This window comes from Ranitomeya imitator, chromosome 7, assembly GCF_032444005.1.
Source record: "Ranitomeya imitator isolate aRanImi1 chromosome 7, aRanImi1.pri, whole genome shotgun sequence".
In the NCBI taxonomy this organism is placed as follows: Eukaryota; Metazoa; Chordata; class Amphibia; order Anura; family Dendrobatidae; genus Ranitomeya; species Ranitomeya imitator.
This window is the reverse complement of record NC_091288.1, coordinates 31115468-31136511: the sequence shown is the minus strand read 5'-3', so window position 1 is coordinate 31136511 and position 21044 is coordinate 31115468. Positions and strand designations below refer to the sequence as shown.

Here is a 21044-nt window from a genome sequence, read left to right as displayed (position 1 = left end):
GGTCCCTCACACAGGGCAGCAGTTCTCTATTGTCTACACACCACTACAACGCTATATAGCATTATTCATACCTTTGATAACGGAGTTGCTATATATTTCCATTGCTTGCATACCAAGCGATATATGTATAAGACTTGGGAGGGTCAAAATGTCATGTCACTATCTTGATTGCTTGTATACTTGTTCTTTGCTCCCATGTTTAGTAAAATTTACCCTGATTTTTGCATACTTAACCATTAGAGAGTGCGGTGTCTTCTAATTTAATTGATTGATTGGATTTTCATAGTCCGTGGCACCAGCACCTCGTTCTAAATTAACTGAGTGCACACCATTGTACCCTATTTACTGTAGCAGGCATAGCCGGATGGGACTTGTAGTCCCATTGGATGATGCCCACACGCACGCACGCACGCACGCACACAGTCACCGCCCACACACTTCCCTCCTCCCGATCTGCAGAGCTTCATCCACAGCTAAACCGCAGATCTTTTTTACATCTGCGGTTTTGCTGCGGAAGTGCCCGACTCAATGCAAGTCAATGGGTGCAGAAACGCTGCAGATCTGCACAAAGAATTGACATGCTGCGGAAAAAACACCGCTGCGTTTCCGCGCGTTTTTTTCCGCAGCATGTGCACAGCGGATTTGGTTTTCCATAGGTTTGCATGGTACTGTACACCACATGGAAAACTTTGCGGATCCGCTGGCAAATCCGCAACGTGTGCACATAGCCTCAAAATGCAAAAAGTCACATTTCTAGATTTTAGGTCTATGTTTGTTTATCACAGTTCTACCTGTGGATCATCGTCTGCTGTAAGGCTGTGTGCACACGATGCGGATTTAGTGCGGATCCACAGCATTTTTTTCCACGCAGAAACGCTGCAGATCCGCAAAGTGATTTACAGTACAATGTAAATCAATAGGAAAAAAAAAAATGCTGTGCTAATGGTGCTGAAAATTCCGCATGAAAAAACGCTGCGGAACAAAAGAAGTAGCATGTCACTTCTTTTGTGCGGATCTGCAGTGTTTCTGCACCCTTCCATTATAGAAATCCACAGTGGCAAAAAAAAAAAACGCATTAAATCCGCATAAAAAACCTGCACAAAATCCGCATAAAAAAATGCATCAAATCTGCACCTGCGTTTTCTGCCAGGAGATGCGGATTTTGTTCAGAAAATTCTGCACCCCAATCCGCAATGTGTGCACATAGCCTAACTCTGCAAGTCCCAGCAACAGAGGCAGCAGCTTTCAAGGGCATGCTGGGATTTGTAGCTTCAAAAACTTTGGAAGTCCACGATCTGCGCAGAGTAATAGCATTAGCAGTGGGGTTCGGTAGCAGTAACACTACTCATTACTGGTGCCTGCTTATACTTGTAGTGGCACCAGGAGCTCAGGTTGTGATAATTTGTGCACCATAAATACCTGAAATTAATCTAACAGGTCAGAGGTCTTCACAACGGCTGGGGGGCACAGCCCGCATATACGCTGGATCCTGAGAAACTGCATCACCTGCAGATTTTTTTCCACCTCTTATCTGCAATAAAATGCACATTTGTTACATTCGGATTTTGCTGGGGATTTTATTGCAGATTTGTCATGGATTTCCCATTTGTCAGATTCCGTTGCAGAATGTTCTGCATCTGCCCCATTCATCTAAAACAACATTCTGATGAATGGATCCGATGTTTCAGGCACAGAAATTTCTGCAGGAATTCACCCACGGGTGGAAGCTCTGCCTTTCTCGCGTGGGTAATTTGGGGCGTTTAACTTTACAAGCAAATTGGACGTGATTTTGTGAAAACTCGCGCACAGGTATGGAACTATGCAGTTTTTGTTGCGCTTTTTTTTGTCCTTAGACCTTAGAGCCGGAAAGAAGCGCATGTACAATCAAAATAGTTTTTTTTCTGCTCTAAAAATAAAAACTCATTAAAAAGAAATCTGCACCAAAAATGCATTAACAAGAGAAAATATCTGTAAAAAAAAAAAAACACTAAACGGAGCAGATTGCAGAAAAGTGCAGCAGTGTTTCCACGTGTGAATTCTCACAATGCAGATTTTGTTGCAGATATTTCTGCGATTAGTTATTTGTTCTTGTCATTTCAACAGTGTTGTTTCAGATGAATGGAAAAATTACAGAACTTTTCGCAACCTGTGAAAATACTCCTTCATTGAAAAGGGGGATTTTTATGAAAACGTCCACAAACTTATAAGTTAGAAAACTGTTGTAAAGTTCTGTGCAAATTTCCGTCAAATTCTGTAAATGTGCCAGCATTGCTGATGCTAAGTATTACCAATGCATAGGGGCAAATCAGCGACAAAATCCATTTGTAACTTAGGCAGGTTTTTCTGCAGATCAACTTCACATCTTTAAAGCCGAGTGAATATAATCTATAGATAAGACATAGAAGTGATGTAGGATGTGGTTGGTGCTGTGGGTTATGTAACGAGACCCTTACCTTGTGGGGGGACGACGTCTCCTAGTAAGGGATCGCTCCCTAGATTTTCACTTTATTAATTTCTGCTCTCCATTCACTTCCACAGACATGATTGGAAGAGACGTGCGATCATTCGTAACCACAAGCAGGAGCAGAGACAATGGTATAGTGACTTCTATGTTTTCCTGGCCCTGATATTGACATGAGCATCCTGTTTTACGCTAAGGCTACTATCATACTAGCATCGGATTCGGCCCGTCGCATTGCGTCGGGCCGAGATTCCGACGCTAGCGTTTGTTGTGCCGCACAACGGGTGCAGCGGATGCATTTCTCCGGCGCATCCGCTGCCCCATTGTGAGGTGCGGGGAGGTGGGGGAGGAGTTCCGGCCGCGCATGCACGGTCGGAAAAAGCGGTCCGTCGGCTGCAAAAAAGTTACATTTAACGTTTTTTGCTCCCGGCGGTCTGCCACAACACGGCGCAACCGTCGCAAGACGGTTGCGACGTGTGTCAATACGTCGCAATGCGTCGGTAATGTAACTCTATGGGGCAAAAACTCATCCTGCAAACAAGTTTGCAGGATGCGTTTTTCCCCCTAAACGATGCATTGCGACGTATTAAAAAAAACGCTAGTGTGAAAGTAGCCTTATATGAAGGACTTTTATAGTGTGGCATGTATAAGTTTGGGCACCCCTGGTCAAAATGACCGTTACTGTGAACAGTTAAGCAACTTTAAGGCTATGTTCACACTTTGTGGATACCACTGCGGAATTTTCCGCAGCGGAATTCCAAAATCCGCAGTGAAAACCCATCGCGGTTTTTACTGCGGATTTATCGCGGTTTTTACTGCGGTTTCTTATGCGGATTTTCATCTGCATTTTCCTATTGGAGCAGGTGAAAATCCGCAGAAAGAAGTGACATGGTGCGGAATGTAATCCGCTGCGTTTCCGTGCAGTTTTTCTGCAGCATGTGCACAGCGTTTTTTGTTTCCCATAGGTTTACATTGTACTGTAAACTCATGGGAAACTGCTGCGGATCCGCAGCGGTCAAATCCGCAAAGTGTGCACATAGTCTAAGACTAACTTTAGGTCTTTTATGGATCATTTAAAGATGACACATTTCAATTGTATTATGAGCAAAAAAAAATAGACATTTTTTACATTTTCAGAATTACAAAAAGGAAAATGAGCCGATACAAAAGTTTGAGCACTATTGAAGATTTGTCTGTTAAGATAACTTTGCCCAAAGTTTCAGTCCTTAATTAGCTTGTTAGGCTATGTGCACACGTTGCAGATTTGCCTGCGGATTTTTCTGCACTAAATCCGCAGCGCTTGGCAGAAAACGCGTTTTTTTTGCGCTGTTGTGATGCGGTTTTTTTTATGCGTCTTTGTATGCGTTTTTGAAAGCTAAACAAAGATGTATTATTGAACAAAAAAAAAGATTTGTGATGTCATGTCTTGTCCAACTTCCTCTTTTACATTTGTCCAACCCACACTCCATTACACACATAGATAGATAGATGGAATGAGATAGATAGATGTAGATAGATATATGGATAGTTAAGATACTTTCACACATCAGGTTTTTGCCGTCAGGCACAATCCATCGAGTTTTGAAAAAAAGGGTCCTTTTTTTCCCCGCCGGATCCGTTTTTTTTTTTCTTGGATTGCGTCTCATGGCCACACGTTTCATCCGTTTTTTTGACGGATCCGTCAAAAGAAACTGTTTCTGGCAGACGGAAACGTACAGAGGAAAGTTTTTTTCTGTCCAGCGAAAAAACACGCAGCGACGGATCCGGCGAAAAACGTATGAAACTGAGATGTGAAATGATGAATCCGCCTCCGAATCCGGTTTTTCATGCATTTTTCGCATTGAAATCATGCACATCTTCCGTTCTCTCTCTCTCTCGCTCTCTGTCTAAAAAAAAAAACAAAAAAAGATCAGTTGAATCAGTTTTTCACTATTTGCAACGGATCCGTTTTTTCAAAAATTCGCTCGATCCTGCCTGACGGAAACAAACTGATGTGTGAAAGTAGCCTAACTATATATATATATATATATTATATATATATATATATATATATAATATATATATATATATATATATATAGCTATCTACATCTATCCATCAGGCAGGATCCGGCGAATGTTTAAAAAAACGGATCCGTTGCAAATAGTGAAAAACTGATGCGTTTTTTTTTTTCGAGAGAGAACGGAAAATGTGCATGATTTCCATGGAAAAATGCATGAAAAACCGGATTCGGAGGCGGATTCATCATTTCACATCTGTTTCATACGTTTTTCGCTAGATCCGTCGCTACGCGTTTTTTCGCCGGACAGAAAAAACTTTCCTCTGTACGTTTTCTCCATCTGCCGGAAACAGTTTCTTTTGACGGATCCGTCAAAAAACAGATGAAACGTGTGGCCATCAGGCGCAATCCGACGCTAATACAACTCTATGAGAAAAAAACGGATCCGGCGGGAAAAAAACCCACAGATCCGTTTTTTCAAACTCACCGGATTGTGCCTGACGGCAGAAACCTGATGTGTGAAAGTAGCCAGATAGATATATGGATAGATATATCTCTGTATCTACAGATATATCTATCTATCTATAAATATATCTATAGATCGATATAGCCATAGTTATCCATCTATAGATATATCCATAGTTATCCATGTATAGATATATAGATTTATCATTGGATATATCTATAGATATATCCATAGATATATAATAGCAAGGTCTATGTTTCTCACTGAACGTTTAACCCCTCTGTGACCTTAGACGTACTATCCCGTCGAGGTGCCCTGGGCTTATCTGACCCTGGACGGGATAGTACGTCATAGCCGATCGGCCGCGCTCACGAGGGGAGCGCGGCCGATCGCGGCCGGGTGTCAGCTGCTTATCGCAGCTGACATCCGGCACTATGTGCCAGGAGCGGTCACGGACCGCCCCCGGCACATTAACCCCTGGCACACCGCGATCAAAGATGATCGCGATGTGCCGGCGGTGCAGGGAAGCACCGCGCAGGGAGGGGGCTCCCTGCGGGCTTCCCTGAGACCCCCGGAGCAACGCGATGTGATCGCGTTGCTGCGAGGGTCTCACCTCCCTCCCTGCTCCCTCCAGCCCCGGATCCAAGATGGCCGCGGATCCGGGTCCTGCAGGGAGGGAGGTGGCTTCACAGAGCCTGCTCAGAGCAGGCACTGTGAAGCCTGCAGCGCTGCATGTCAGATCAGTGATCTGACAGAGTGCTGTGCAAACTGTCAGATCACTGATCTGTGATGTCCCCCCCTGGGACAAAGTAAAAAAGTTAAAAAAAAATTTTCCAAATGTGTAAAAAAAATTAAAAAAAATATTCCAAAATAATGAAAAAAAAAAAAAATATTATTCCCATAAATACATTTCTTCATCTAAATAAAAAAAAAAAAACAATAAAAGTACACATATTTAGTATCGCCGCGTCCGTAACGACCCGACCTATAAAACTGTCCCACTAGTTAACCCCTTCAGTAAACACCGTAAGAAAAAAAAAAAAAAACGAGGCAAAAAACAACGCTTTATTATCATACCGCCGAACAAAAAGTGGAATAACACGCGATCAAAAGGACAGATATAAATAACCATGGTACCGCTGAAAGCGTCATATTGTCCCGCAAAAAAAGAGCCGCCATACAGCATCATCAGCAAAAAAATAAAAAAGTTATAGTCCTGAGAATAAAGCGATGCAAAAATAATTATTTTTTCTGTAAAATAGTTTTTATCGTATAAAAGCGCCAAACCATATAAAAATGATATAAATGAGGTATCGCTGTAATCGTACTGACCCGAAGAATAAAACTGATTTATCAATTTTACCAAACTCGGAACGGTATAAACGCCTCCCCCAATAGAAATTCATGAATAGCTGGCTTTTGGTCATTCTTCCTCACAAAAATCGGAATAAAAAGCGATCAAAAAATGTCACGTGCCCAAAAATGTTTTCAATAAAAACGTCAACTCGTCCCGCAAAAAACAAGACCTCACATGACTCTGTGGACCAAAATATGGAAAAATTATAGCTCTCAAAATGTGGTATTGCAAAAAATATTTTTTGCAATAAAAAGGGTCTTTCAGTGTGCGTTATAAACTGTAGTGAAACACTTGGGGGTTCAAAGTTCTCACAACACATCTAGATAAGTTCATTGAGGGTGTCTAGTTTCCAATATGGGGTCACTTGTGGGGGGTTTCTACTGTTTAGGTACATTAGGGGCTCTGCAAACGCAATGTGACGCCTGCAGACCAATCCATCTAAGTCTGCATTCCAAATGATGCTCCTTCCCTTCCGAGCCCTCCCATGCGCCCAAACGGTGGTTCCCCCCCACATATCGGGTATCAGCGTACTCAGGACAAATTGGACAACAACATTTAGGGTCCAATTTCTCCTGCTAACCTTGGAAAAATACAAAACTGGGGGCTAAAATATAATTTTTGTGGAAAAAAAAATATTTTTTATTTGCATGGCTCTGCGTTATAAACTGTAGTGAAATACTTGGGGGTTCAAAGCTCTCACAACACATCAAGATGAGTTCCTTAGGGGGTCTACTTTCCAAAATGGTGTCACTTGTGGGGGGTTTCTACTGTTTAGGTACATTAGGGGCTCTGCAAACGCAATGTGACGCCTGCAGACCATTCCATCTAAGTCTGCATTCCAAATGGCGCTCCTTCCCTTCCGAGCCCTCCCATGCGCCCAAACGGTGGTTCCCCCCCACATATGGGGTATCAGCGTACTCAGGACAAATTGGACAACAACTTTTGGGGTCCAATTTCTCCTGTTACCCTAGGGAAAATACAAAACTGGGGGCTAAAAAATAATTTTTGTGGGAAAAAAATTTTGTTTTATTTTTATGGCTCTGCATTATAAACTTCTGTGAAGCCCTTGGTGGGTCAAAGTGCTCACCACACATCCAGATAAGTTCCTTAGGGGGTCTACTTTCCAAAATGGTGTCACTTGTGGGGGGTTTCAATGTTTAGGCACATCAGTGGCTCTCCAAACGCAACATGGCGTCCCATCTCAATTCCTGTCAATTTTGCATTGAAAAGTCAAATAGCGCTCCTTCCCTTCCGAGCTCTCCCATGCGCCCAAACAGTGGTTTACTGCCACATATGGGGTATCAGCGTACTCAGGACAAATTGGACAACAACTTTTTGGGTCCAATTTCTCCTGTTACCCTTGGTAAAATAAAACAAATTGGAGCTGAAGTAAATTTTTTGTGTAAAAAAGTTAAATGTTCATTTTTATTTAAACATTCCAAAAATTCCTATTAAACACCTGAAGGGTTAATAAACTTCTTGAATGTGGTTTTGAGCACCTTGAGGGGTGCAGTTTTTAGAATGGTGTCACACTTGGGCATTTTCTATCATATAGACCCCTCAAAATGACTTCAAATGAGACGTGGTCCCTAAAAAAAAATGGTGTTGTAAAAATGAGAAATTGCTGGTCAACTTTTAACCCTTATAACTCCCTAACAATAAAAAAATTGGTACCAAAATTATGCTGATGTAAAGGAGACATGTGGGAAATGTTACTTATTAAGTATTTTGTGTGACATATCTCTGTGATTTAATTGCATAAAAATTCAAAGTTTGAAAATTGCGAAATTTTCAAAATTTTCGCCAAATTTCCGTTTTTTTCACAAATAAACGCAGGTACTATCAAAGAAATTTTACCACTATCATGAAGTACAATATGTCACGAGAAAACAATGTCAGAATCACCAGGATCCGTTGAAGCGTTTCGGAGTTATAACCTCATAAAGGGACAGTGGTCAGAATTGTAAAAATTGGCCTGGTCATTGACGTGCAAACCACCCTTGGGGGTAAAGGGGTTAATTTAAAATAAAAAATAAAAAAGGAAAAAAATGGCGTGGGCTCCCGCGCAATTTTCTGCACCAGAGGGGGAAAGCCGGGGGCCAATATTTATAGCCTGGGAAGGGGGTAATATACCCATGGCCCCTCCCAGGCTATGAATATCAGCCCGCAGCTGTCTGTGTAGCCTAGCCTTTACTGGCTATTAAAATAGGGGGACCCCTGTTGTGAGTTCTGTTTTTGGGCTCCCTCTGGTGGTTACTGATGGTACTGGGTGACTTGTCTTTCCTGGGTTTCTGGGTTCCACCTGTTCCATCAGCATATGGGAGTTTCCTATTTAACCTGGCTTTGCTGGCATTTCCTCGCCGGTTATCAATGTATCCAGTGTGTCTTGTTACCTCTGCTCCCTGCTCCTAGAACCTTCTGGACAAGCTAAGTTTGGATTTTCCTGTTTTGTGTTTTGCTTAATTTGGTTTTTAGTCCAGCCTGCAGATATGTGATTCTCTGCTGCTGGTTGCTCTAGTGGGCTGAAATTGCTTTTCATGTACCATGAGTTGGCACATGAGTTCAAGTAATTTCAGGATGGTTTTTTGAAGGGTTTTTCGCTGACCGCGCAGTTCACTTTTGTATCCTCTGCTATCTAGCTTTAGCGGGCCTCATTTTGCTGAAACTGTTTTCATACTACGTATGTGCCTTCCTCTCATTTCACCGTCATTATATGTGGGGGGCTGCTATTGCTGTGGGGTATTTCTCTGGAGGCAAGAGAGGTCTGTGTTTCTTCTAATAGGGGAAGTTAGATCTTCGGCTGGAGCGAGACGTCTAGGATCATCGTAGGCACGTTCCCCGGCTACTTTTATTTGTGTGTTAGGTTCAGGGTCGCGGTCAGCTCAGGTTCCATCGCCCTAGAGCTTGTTTGTATCTGTGCTTGTCCTTTTTGTGATCCCCTGCCATTGGGATCATGACAGTATAACCGGCCCACAAAGTGTTAATTGTATTGGCTGAAGTAGGAGGATAAGTAGTCTGAGGAAGTTTTTTTTTTTTTTTTTCCCTTTCCCTCAGAGTTTGCTGCCTAGCCTTATTGCAGCCTGGCTACTTCCTCCTCCTCTTAATCTTTGAATGGCTCTGATCTCAGCTGTTTATCATGGACGTCCAGAGTTTGGCTTCCAGCCTGAATAATCTTGCCACTAAGGTTCAAAATATACAGGATTTTGTTGTACATGCTCCTATGTCTGAACCTAGAATTCCTGTCCCAGAGTTTTTTTCTGGAGATAGATCTCGTTTTCTGAATTTTAGGAACAATTGCAAGTTGTTTCTTTCTTTGAAATCTCGCTCCTCTGGAGACCCTGCTCAGCAAGTCAAGATAATTATATCTTTCCTGCGGGGTGACCCACAGGATTGGGCATTTGCATTGGCACCAGGGGACCCTGCGTTGCTTAATGCGGATGCGTTTTTTCTGGCATTGGGTTTGCTCTATGAGGAACCTAACCAAGAGATTCAGGCTGAAAAAGCTTTGTTGGCCCTCTCTCAGGGGCAAGATGAAGCAGAAATTTATTGTCAAAAATTTCGGAAGTGGTCGGTACTTACTCAGTGGAATGAGTGCGCTCTGGCTGCAAAGTTTAGAGATGGCCTTTCTGAGGCCATTAAAGATGTTATGGTGGGGTTCCCTGCGCCTGCTGGTCTGAATGAGTCTATGACTATGGCTGTTCAGATTGATCGGCGTTTACGGGAGCGCAAACCTGTGCATCATTTGGCGGTGTCGTGTGAACCGTCACCTGAGATAATGCAATGTGATAGAATTCAGTCCAGAAGTGAACGGCAAAAGTATAGGCGGAAAAAAGGGTTGTGCTTTTATTGTGGTGATTCAGCTCATGTTATATCAGCATGCTCTAAACGCACAAAAAAGGTTGATAAGTCTGTTGCCATTAGTACTTTACAGTCTAAGTTCATTCTGTCTGTGACTCTGATTTGTTCATTATCATCCATTTCCGTCGATGCCTATGTGGATTCAGGCGCTGCCCTGAGTCTTATGGATTGGTCATTTGCCAATCGCTGTGGGTTTAGTCTGGAGCCTCTGGAAGTCCCTATTCCTTTGAAGGGAATTGACTCTACACCTTTGGCTATGAATAAACCTCAGTACTGGACACAAGTGACCATGCGTATGACTCCCGTTCATCAGGAGGTGATTCGCTTCCTGGTACTGTATAATTTGCATGATGTTCTAGTACTTGGTCTGCCATGGTTACAAACTCATAATCCAGTCCTTGACTGGAAATCAATGTCTGTGTTAAGCTGGGGTTGTCAGGGGGTTCATGATGATGCACCTCCGATTTCTATCGCTTCATCTACTCCTTCTGAGATTCCTGTGTTTTTGTCTGACTATCGGGATGTTTTTGAGGAGCCTAAGCTCAGTTCGCTTCCTCCTCACAGGGATTGCGATTGTGCTATAAATTTAATTCCGGGCAGTAAATTTCCTAAAGGTCGTTTGTTCAATCTGTCAGTGCCAGAGCATACTGCTATGCGGGATTATGTTAAGGAGTCCTTGGAAAAGGGACATATCCGTCCATCTTTGTCCCCTTTGGGAGCAGGTTTTTTTTTCGTGGCCAAGAAAGATGGTTCCTTGAGGCCTTGTATAGATTATCGTCTTTTGAATAAGATTACCGTAAAATATCAGTATCCTTTGCCATTGTTGACTGATTTGTTTGCTCGCATTAAGGGGGCTAAATGGTTCACTAAGATTGATCTTCGGGGTGCGTATAATCTTATACGAATAAAGCAAGGTGATGAGTGGAAAACCGCATTTAATACGCCTGAGGGCCATTTTGAGTATTTGGTAATGCCTTTTGGACTTTCTAATGCTCCTTCAGTCTTCCAGTCCTTTATGCACGATATTTTCCGTGAATATCTGGATAAATTTATGATTGTGTATTTGGATGATATTTTGGTTTTTTCTGATGACTGGGAGTCTCATGTTCAGCAGGTCAGGAAGGTGTTTCAGGTCCTGCGGGCCAATTCCTTGTTTGTAAAAGGCTCAAAGTGTCTCTTTGGAGTCCAGAAGATTTCTTTCTTGGGGTATATTTTTTCCCCTTCTACTATTGAGATGGATCCCGTCAAGGTTCAGGCTATTTGTGACTGGACGCAGCCTACATCTCTTAAGAGTCTACAGAAGTTCTTGGGCCTTGCTAATTTCTATCGTCGTTTTATAACTAATTTTTCTAGTGTTGTTAAGCCTTTGACGGATTTGACTAAGAAGGGTGCTGATGTTGCTAATTGGTCTCCTGCGGCTGTGGAGGCCTTTCAGGAACTTAAGCGCCGGTTTTCTTCTGCTCCTGTGTTGCGTCAGCCAGATGTTTCGCTCCCTTTTCAGGTTGAGGTTGATGCTTCCGAGATTGGAGCGGGGGCGGTTTTGTCACAGAGAAGCTCCGATGGCTCAGTGATGAAGCCATGCGCGTTTTTTTCTAGAAGGTTTTCGCCGGCTGAGCGGAATTATGATGTTGGTAATCGGGAACTTTTGGCCATGAAGTGGGCATTTGAGGAGTGGTGTCATTGGCTAGAGGGTGCTAGACATCGTGTGGTGGTCTTGACTGATCACAAAAATTTGATTTACCTTGAGTCTGCCAGGCGTCTGAATCCTAGACAGGCTCGTTGGTCACTGTTTTTCTCTCGTTTCAATTTTGTGGTTTCATACCTGCCAGGTTCAAAGAATGTGAAGGCGGATGCTCTTTCTAGGAGTTTTGTGCCTGACTCCCTTGGAAATTCTGAGCCCTCTGGTATCCTTAGGGATGGGGTGATTTTGTCTGCTGTCTCCCCAGACTTGCGACGTGCTTTGCAGGAGTTTCAGGCGGCTAAACCTGATCGTTGTCCGCCTGAGAGACTGTTTGTTCCGGATAATTGGACCAGTAGAGTCATCTCCGAGGTCCATTCTTCTGCGTTGGCAGGTCATCCTGGAATATTTGGTACTAGAGACTTGGTGGCCAGGTCTTTTTGGTGGCCTTCCTTGTCGAGGGATGTGCGTTCTTTTGTGCAGTCTTGTGAGGTTTGTGCTCGGGCTAAGCCTTGCTGTTCTCGGGCCAGTGGATTGTTGTCACCTTTGCCTATCCCGAAGAGGCCTTGGACGCACATTTCCATGGACTTTATTTCGGATCTCCCTGTCTCTCAAAAAATGTCCGTCATCTGGGTTGTGTGTGATCGCTTTTCTAAAATGGTTCATCTGGTACCCTTGCCTAAGTTGCCTTCCTCCTCTGAGTTGGTCCCTCTGTTTTTTTCAGAATGTGGTTCGTTTGCATGGGATTCCTGAGAACATCGTTTCTGACAGGGGATCCCAGTTTGTGTCTAGATTTTGGCGGACGTTCTGTGCTAAGATGGGCATTGATTTGTCCTTTTCGTCTGCATTCCATCCTCAGACGAATGGCCAGACTGAACGAACTAATCAGACCTTGGAAACTTATTTAAGGTGTTTTGTTTCTGCTGATCAGGATGACTGGGTTACCTTTTTGCCGCTGGCCGAGTTTGCCCTTAATAATCGGGCTAGTTCTGCTACCTTGGTTTCTCCTTTCTTTTGTAATTCGGGGTTTCATCCTCGTTTTTCCTCTGGTCAGGTGGAACCTTCTGATTGTCCTGGAGTGGACATGGTGGTGGATAGGTTGCATCGGATTTGGAGTCATGTGGTGGACAATTTGAAGTTGTCCCAGGAGAAGGCTCAGCAGTTTGCTAATCGCCGTCGCCGCGTGGGTCCTCGACTTCTTGTTGGTGACTTGGTGTGGTTGTCTTCTCGTTTTGTTCCTATGAAGGTCTCTTCTCCTAAGTTCAAGCCTCGGTTCATCGGTCCCTATAGGATCTTGGAAATTCTTAACCCTGTGTCGTTTCGTTTGGATCTCCCGGCATCGTTTGCTATTCATAATGTGTTTCATCGGTCGTTGTTGCGGAAGTATGAGGTACCTGTTGTTCCTTCTCTTGAGCCTCCTGCTCCAGTGCTGGTGGAGGGAGAATTGGAGTATGTTGTGGAGAAGATCTTGGATTCTCGTGTTTCCAGACGGAAACTCCAGTATTTGGTCAAGTGGAAGGGTTATGGTCAGGAGGATAATTCTTGGGTGGTTGCCTCGGATGTTCATGCTGATGATTTGGTTCGCGCTTTTCATAGGGCTCATCCTGGTCGCCCTGGTGGTTCTCGTGAGGGTTCGGTGACCCCTCCTCAAGGGGGGGTACTGTTGTGAGTTCTGTTTTTGGGCTCCCTCTGGTGGTTACTGATGGTACTGGGTGACTTGTCTTTCCTGGGTTTCTGGGTTCCACCTGTTCCATCAGCATATGGGAGTTTCCTATTTAACCTGGCTTTGCTGGCATTTCCTCGCCGGTTATCAATGTATCCAGTGTGTCTTGTTACCTCTGCTCCCTGCTCCTAGAACCTTCTGGACAAGCTAAGTTTGGATTTTCCTGTTTTGTGTTTTGCTTAATTTGGTTTTTAGTCCAGCCTGCAGATATGTGATTCTCTGCTGCTGGTTGCTCTAGTGGGCTGAAATTGCTTTTCATGTACCATGAGTTGGCACATGAGTTCAAGTAATTTCAGGATGGTTTTTTGAAGGGTTTTTCGCTGACCGCGCAGTTCACTTTTGTATCCTCTGCTATCTAGCTTTAGCGGGCCTCATTTTGCTGAAACTGTTTTCATACTACGTATGTGCCTTCCTCTCATTTCACCGTCATTATATGTGGGGGGCTGCTATTGCTGTGGGGTATTTCTCTGGAGGCAAGAGAGGTCTGTGTTTCTTCTAATAGGGGAAGTTAGATCTTCGGCTGGAGCGAGACGTCTAGGATCATCGTAGGCACGTTCCCCGGCTACTTTTATTTGTGTGTTAGGTTCAGGGTCGCGGTCAGCTCAGGTTCCATCGCCCTAGAGCTTGTTTGTATCTGTGCTTGTCCTTTTTGTGATCCCCTGCCATTGGGATCATGACAGACCCCCCAAAAAATGACGTGGGGTCCCCCTATATTTTATAGCCAGAAAGGCTATGCAGACAGCTGCGGGCTGATATTCATAGCCTAGAAAGGGGCCATGGATATTGCCCCCCCCCCTCCCCCTGCTACAAATACCAGTCCGCAGCCGCCCCAGAAATGGCGCATCTGTAAGATACGCCAATTCCGGCACTTAGCCCCTCTCTTCCCACTCCCGTGTAGCGGTGCGATATGGGGTAATAAGGGGTTAATGTCACCTTGCTATTGTAAGGTGACATTATGCCGGGTTAATAATGGAGAGGCGTCAATAAGATGCCTACCCATTATTAATCCTATAGTAGTGAAAGAGTAAAAAAATTTAAAAAAAATAAAGACACAGCCAGAAAAAAGTATTTTAATGATCTTAATTTAACCATACTTGCGATACTCGATCGCCTGTAAAAAATTAAAAATAATAAACCGTATACTCCCTGTCCGACGCAGTCCAATTAATAACGAGTGTCCCACAACGATCTCCCCTATAGAAAAGTGACATTGGGTGATGCACTGCTCTATAGGACCCTCAGTGACACACTGACAGGAGACAATGGCTCCTGCAGTGCATCACTGAGGTTACCTTAGTTCAGAGTCTCACTTTATGGCATTGCTGCATGGGAACTTTCTCACACAGCAGTGCCACAAGTGAGACTAGGGACTATTTCTTACAGTGGCGGAGGAATACGATGTGGAAGGATACCTTCCTCCCGTCATTGTATTCCTGGAGCCCCTGGAGAGCGGTCTCATCAGCTGATGCTGCTGCTATCCACGGGAGAATTTTTGTGGGACACTCGTTTTAATTGGATTTCTGTGGATCAGGGAGTATAGTGTTTGTTTATTATTTTAATATTTTTTACAGATGACAATGGCTTCGGGGATCAAAGTGACAAGTGATATTCAATATGTACTCTATGTTTTATGTACTGTATGTCTATATGTTGTATGTATGTAGTATGTTGCATGTATGTAGTATGTTGCATGTATGTAGCATGTTGCATGTATGTAGTGTGTTGCATGTTGTATGCATGTAGTATGTATGTTGTATGTATGTTTGTGGTGTTTTTTTTTTTTTTAAATATACATTCAACACATTAGCCGGATGATGAGACTACTACTGTCCCATCATTGGCTAATGTGTCACTCACTGTCACTGTAGCAGGCATAGCCTTCACCATACTTTTCTCTTTCCATCAATCTGGTAGAGGTTGATCTTGGCTTCATCTGTCCAAAGAATGTTCTTCCAGAACTGTGCTGGCTTTTTTAGATGTTTTTTAGGAAAGTCCAATCTAGCCTTTTTATTCTTGATGCTTATGAGTGGCTGCACCGTGCAGTGAACCCTCTGTATTACTTTCATGCAGTCTTCTCTTTATGGTAGATTTGGATATTGATACGCCGACCTCCTGGAGAGTGTTGTTCACTTGGTTGGCTGTTGTGAAGGGGTTTCTCTTCCCCATGGAGATTATTCTGCGATCATCCACCACTGTTGTCTTCTGTGGGCGCCCAGGTCTTTTTGCATTGATGAGTTCACCAGTGCTTTCTTTCTTTCTTTCTTTCTTTCTTTCTTTCTTTCTTTCTTTCTTTCTTTCTTTCTTTCTTTCTTTCTTTCTTTCTTTCTTTCTTTCTTTCTTTCTTTCTTTCTTTCTTTCTTTCTTTCTTTCTTTCTTTCTTTCTTTCTTTCTTTCTTTCTTTCTTTCTTTCTTTCTTTCTTTCTTTCTTTCTTTCTTTCTTTCTTTCTTTCTTTCTTTCTTTCTTTCTTTCTTTCTTTCTTTCTTTCTTTCTTTCTTTCTTTCTTTCTTTCTTTCTTTCTTTCTTTCTTTCTTTCTTTCTTTCTTTCTTTCTTTCTTTCTTTCTTTCTTTCTTTCTTTCTTTCTTTCTTTCTTTCTTTCTTTCTTTCTTTCTTTCTTTCTTTCTTTCTTTCTTTCTTTCTTTCTTTCTTTCTTTCTTTCTTTCTTTCTTTCTTTCTTTCTTTCTTTCTTTCTTTCTTTCTTTCTCAGAATGTACCAAACTGTAGATTTTGCCACTCCTAATATTGTATCAATTTCTCGGATGGTTTTTTTCTGTTTTCGCAGCTTAAGGATGGCTTGTTTCACCTGCATGGAGAGCTCCTTTGACCGCATGTTTACTTCACAATTGAAAATAAGGCAAACAAAACAGGCAATAGTACCAATAAAGAATCATATTAATAAACGGGAAACATCCCATGTAGCAGGCCTGTGCATGGAAGTGTGTAGGACACACTATTCGCAACCAGCAAAACCACTAAAAGAAACTAGTGCCATTGTCCAAAGTATATGCAAAATATAGAGAATTTATTATAAATACAGGAAAACAGCAAAGAATATGGGAATAAAAATTGGGGAACACGTAATAACATATGACATGGAAGCAAGGAGCAGGGTGGTAAATACTGCATATAAACAAGGTATGTACTGCCACAAGAAACATATCAAGCTAGATGCATACAAAATTCATACTAACAATAATCCAATAAATATTAATCCATGTGGGAAATATGTCATATGGCACCACAGTATAAACATACCGGTATATGCAGGAGACCACGCCGACTCGAACCCACCCCGACGCGCGTTTCGGTGTAGTCCTTCTTCAGGGTGCGTGCCATGAACGGTCCCTCCCAAATTTTATAGCAAACGGGATGTCTAACCTGACCAATGCGCGGTCACCCCCGTAAACATCGATCCGCCTGCCAGAAGTGTGTCAATTGTGAAAAAGTTCAGATAGTTTGCCGCCAAAACAGATTAAAAAAAAAAGTTTAATTTGTCACCGATATATTGTTTCTATCTATGGTAAAACATACATTTGCTCAGTACAAGGCTGCCACAAAAATAAAATCGATGTATTTAAACAGCCCCTTTTAAACTCCATGACTTTTATATCTGCTTTGCCCTGTAGTGACAGATTTGTGTTGGAGAAAATGGTACTTCCAGAACTGTCGTCTCTTTTGACAGGCCATCGATATCATCTGGTTAGAGAGGTCGATGATTCTCTGCATCACCATCCCATTGAAGTGAATAGGACTAAGGTGCAATACCAGGCACAGCCACTAGGACTCATACAACGCTGTGACTGTCAAATAATGATGTCTGACCCCCACCAATCTGATACTGACGGCCTCTCCCGGGATACGGCACTTGCACCTCCTTTTCTGTCCCACGTTCCTGTTTCCAGATCTGTAATTTGGGTCCCAATGCAAAATCTAACATCTGCCCGCTCTACTATGTGCCATTTATAGCTAATCATGGTGTATCATGTGATAGAGGGGCTTTTCGGCCTCCCTTAGACAGCAGAGCACAGATGTGACTAGTAATGTTCCCTCCCTTGATTGTCATGTATACTTTTCTCTAGCGCTGGACTGAATTCTGTTACCCACTAAACACACTATAACCGAGACAATCATACAGGGGACTTGTATACGTCCCTATAGGGGACTCCTATATGCCTCTATAAAATAAAAAAAAGTGTATATAAAACGCTGTAATCTCAGGTGCTCGGTGCACCCTTGTGGCCCAAAGCTTCATGCACTGTTCTGCTAGTGACTTGGCATCCCCGGCCCCTCCCTGTATCTTGATTGACAGCACTTTCTTGCCCGGGGCAATTCTCCTGCCTGTGCACATACTGACCGCTCAGGAGCCGACATCCCTGCTGCACCTGCACGCGGCATGTATACATCCAGGAGAGACAGAGCGACTCGCACACATCTCTTCAAATTGCGACGTATACATTCTGTTTACATTTATGTGCGTTAATAAAAATAAAAGTATCATGTTCTTTATTCTCTTATACTGCTACTAGATGGTGGCCCGATTCTAACGCATCGGGCATTCTAGAATATGCATGTCCACGTAGTATATTGCACAGCCCACGTAGTATATTGCCCAGTCACGTAGTACATTGCCCAACCACATAGTATATTGCCCAGTCACGTAGTATACAGCACAGAGCCACGTAGTATATTGCCCAGCTACGTACATGGTATATTGCCCAGTCACGTAGTATATTGCCCAGTCATGTAGTATATTGCCCAGTCACGTAGTATACAGCACAGAGCCACGTAGTATATTGCCCAACCACATGGTATATTGCCCAGTCACGTAGTATATTGCCCAGTCACGTAGTATATTGCACAGCCCACGTAGTATATTGCCCAGTCACGTAGTATATTGCCCAACCACATAGTATATTGCCCGGTCACGTAGTATACAGCACAGAGCCAAGTAGTATATTGCCTAGCTACGTAGTTTATTGCCCAGACATGTAGTATATTGCCCAGACACGTATGTAACAGGTTAAAAAAGAGTTAAAATAAAAAATAAACATATACTCACCTTCTGAGGGCCCCTTGTAGTCCTGTCGCCTGTGTGCGGTGCATGCGGCAGCTTCCGGTCCCAGGGTTGGTATGAGCGCAGGACCTGTGATGACGTCGCGGTCACATGACTGTGACGTCATGGCAGGTCCTTCTCGCATAGCATTCTTGTCCCTGGAACCTGCCGCTTGCACTGCCGAAGAGAGGACGGAGGGTGAGACTAACCTTTTTTTTTAATTATTATTATTATTTGTAACATTAGATCTTTTTTACTATTGATGCCGCATACGCATCATCAATTGTAAAAAGTTGGTCTCACAGGGTTAATAGCTGTGTTAATGGAGTGCGTTACACCGCGGTCCATTAACGCTGGCATTAACCCTGTGTGAGGGCTGACTGGAGGGGAGTATGGAGCGGGCACTGATTGCGGGGAGGAAGGAGCGGCCATTTTTCCGCCAGACTGTGCCGGTTGCTGATTGGTTGCAGCAAGACAGCCACGACCAATCAGCGACTTGGATTTCCATGACAGACAGAGGCGGCGACCAATGAATATCCGTGACAGAAAGACAGACAGACAGACGGAAGTGACCCTTAGACAATTATATAGTAGATATGTTTCTATGCATCTACTGGTGATCGTAAAGGGGAGAAAAAACCTCTACATCCCTTTCATTTTTTATAGTTTTTTTCTGTGGCCAATAAAGCATGTTCAACTATGGTTGCTGTTTTTTTATCCTTTGTACTTCCCGTGACAGAGTCACTGGCATAGTGTATGAAGGGAGATACATGTCACTGGGCATACTGCGGTCAGTGATGTAAAACCAGGGTGTTTTCGCCTCCAGCACGCTAAGTGCTGAGAGGGTTAATAGGAACCTTTGTTAGGCTATGTGCACACGTTGCGGATTTTGCTGCGGGTCCACAGCAGCTTTCCATGCATTTACAGTACAATATAAACCTATGGAAAATGCAATCCGCAGTACCCATGCTGCGGAAAAAAACGCGCAGAAACGCTACGGGTTACATTCCGCAGCATGTCAATTCTTTGTGCGGATTCCTCTGCGGTTTACACCTGCTCCTATATAGGAATCCGCAGGTGTAAAACCGCAGGTGGAATCCGGACAAATTCCGCATAAAAACCACAGTAAATCCGCAGTAAAACGCAGTGCCTTTTACCTGCGGATTTCTATAATCCGCAGCGGAAAAATCCGCAGAGCTCCTTTCTACGTGTGCACATACCCTTATGGGCTGGTCTTAGTGGACCTCTGTAGAGCAGGTGGGAGGAGGTCCACCGTATCTCCACCTGCAGAGTCCTGCCAGGACCTGTGTGAGGTCAAGGTCATGTGACCATCAAATGAGGTGTTAAATACCTGGCCATGTGAGTCAGTGTGTGTTGTGTATTGGGGGAGCAGGAACTCCCACATAGCTCCTGGAGGAGCTAAGGACTGTGTGGGATAACTGCAGGTGAACCCTGCAGGGAACGGACTGTGTTTTTGCTTGTTTTACCGTTATGCCAGCAAGGCTCTGTTTATTTTGCTGAACTGTGCCAAGGTTTATGTCATCCCCAATCTCTACCAGAACAGTTCCTGTGTCTATCTGAGGAAGCAGCTAAGTGTGTCAGCCCCTTAAATTCCAAAGAAACGCTGTACGATGTAAAGGCTTGTTCACACAACTGTATTTTAAGTCCGAGAACTGTCCATGAATAAAACGGACAGCACTTGAACCAATGTTATTCAGTGGGTCACATGATATTTTTTTTTTCACTGACTGAATCATACACTAGATTCTTCTGTAAATTTGCATGAAACGCTCACATTCAAGTCTATGGGTGAGCAAAAAAAAACTCGTATGTTTTTTTTTTTCTATATTTGTGACCCTCCCTTAAAGCTGACAAAACATAGTCAAAAGAAGAAAAAAATTTTTTATATACTTCTTGTCCATTTTAGTCTGTGGTCCGCTGCCATATACATCTGAATACACAAAATACACTTTTTGCTATTCAGGAGTATACGTCCAGCAAAATGCACCGTGTTCATGTGAACCGAGCCTAATTCGTGTAGTATATTGATTCAGCGGCATTTTCTGGGCATTAAAGGCAATTTTGTGTGTGGACCATTCCTTCTGCAAAAGCAATCAGCCATGTGAACAGCCCCATAGACTTTGACATGTAACATTTCTATCCATAAAAAAAAACACAAAAAAATGACATCTGAATGAGCCCCAAGTCCCCTATATGACCGTGTACTTTAATTTCTGATTGGGGGTGTGTGACAGATTATCAGAATGAGCCGGCAGCATTTGTTGTAGCAGATGTGGACATCAGTACGTTTCACCTGCTGGCTTTACCTGGCAGTGCTAATCAGTGGGACAAACCTATTTAGTTTGCTTCTTCGCAAGCCGCAGTCAGAAAATTATTTATTAAGTGGTCTGAGAAAGACCAATAATGACCTATTAAAGCAGCAAACCTAA

The 21044-nt window shown here is 43.3% G+C and overlaps 1 protein-coding gene across 3 annotated transcripts in view; it reads left to right on the top strand.

Annotated features, from left to right (window-relative positions):
• The window catches only part of CCDC148 (coiled-coil domain containing 148), a 205255-nt gene that overhangs the window by 19119 nt on the left and 165092 nt on the right, over window positions 1-21044 (top strand). For 2 of the 3 annotated variants that reach the window (XM_069732976.1, XM_069732978.1), the window contains exon 2: window positions 2539-2595. The exons of the other annotated variant lie outside the window; for it this stretch is intronic. In XM_069732976.1, the coding sequence (XP_069589077.1) occupies window positions 2541-2595 (55 nt within the window). In that variant the 5' untranslated portion in view covers window positions 2539-2540. The remainder of the gene's footprint in view (window positions 1-2538; window positions 2596-21044) is intronic. 3 annotated transcript variants of the gene reach the window in all.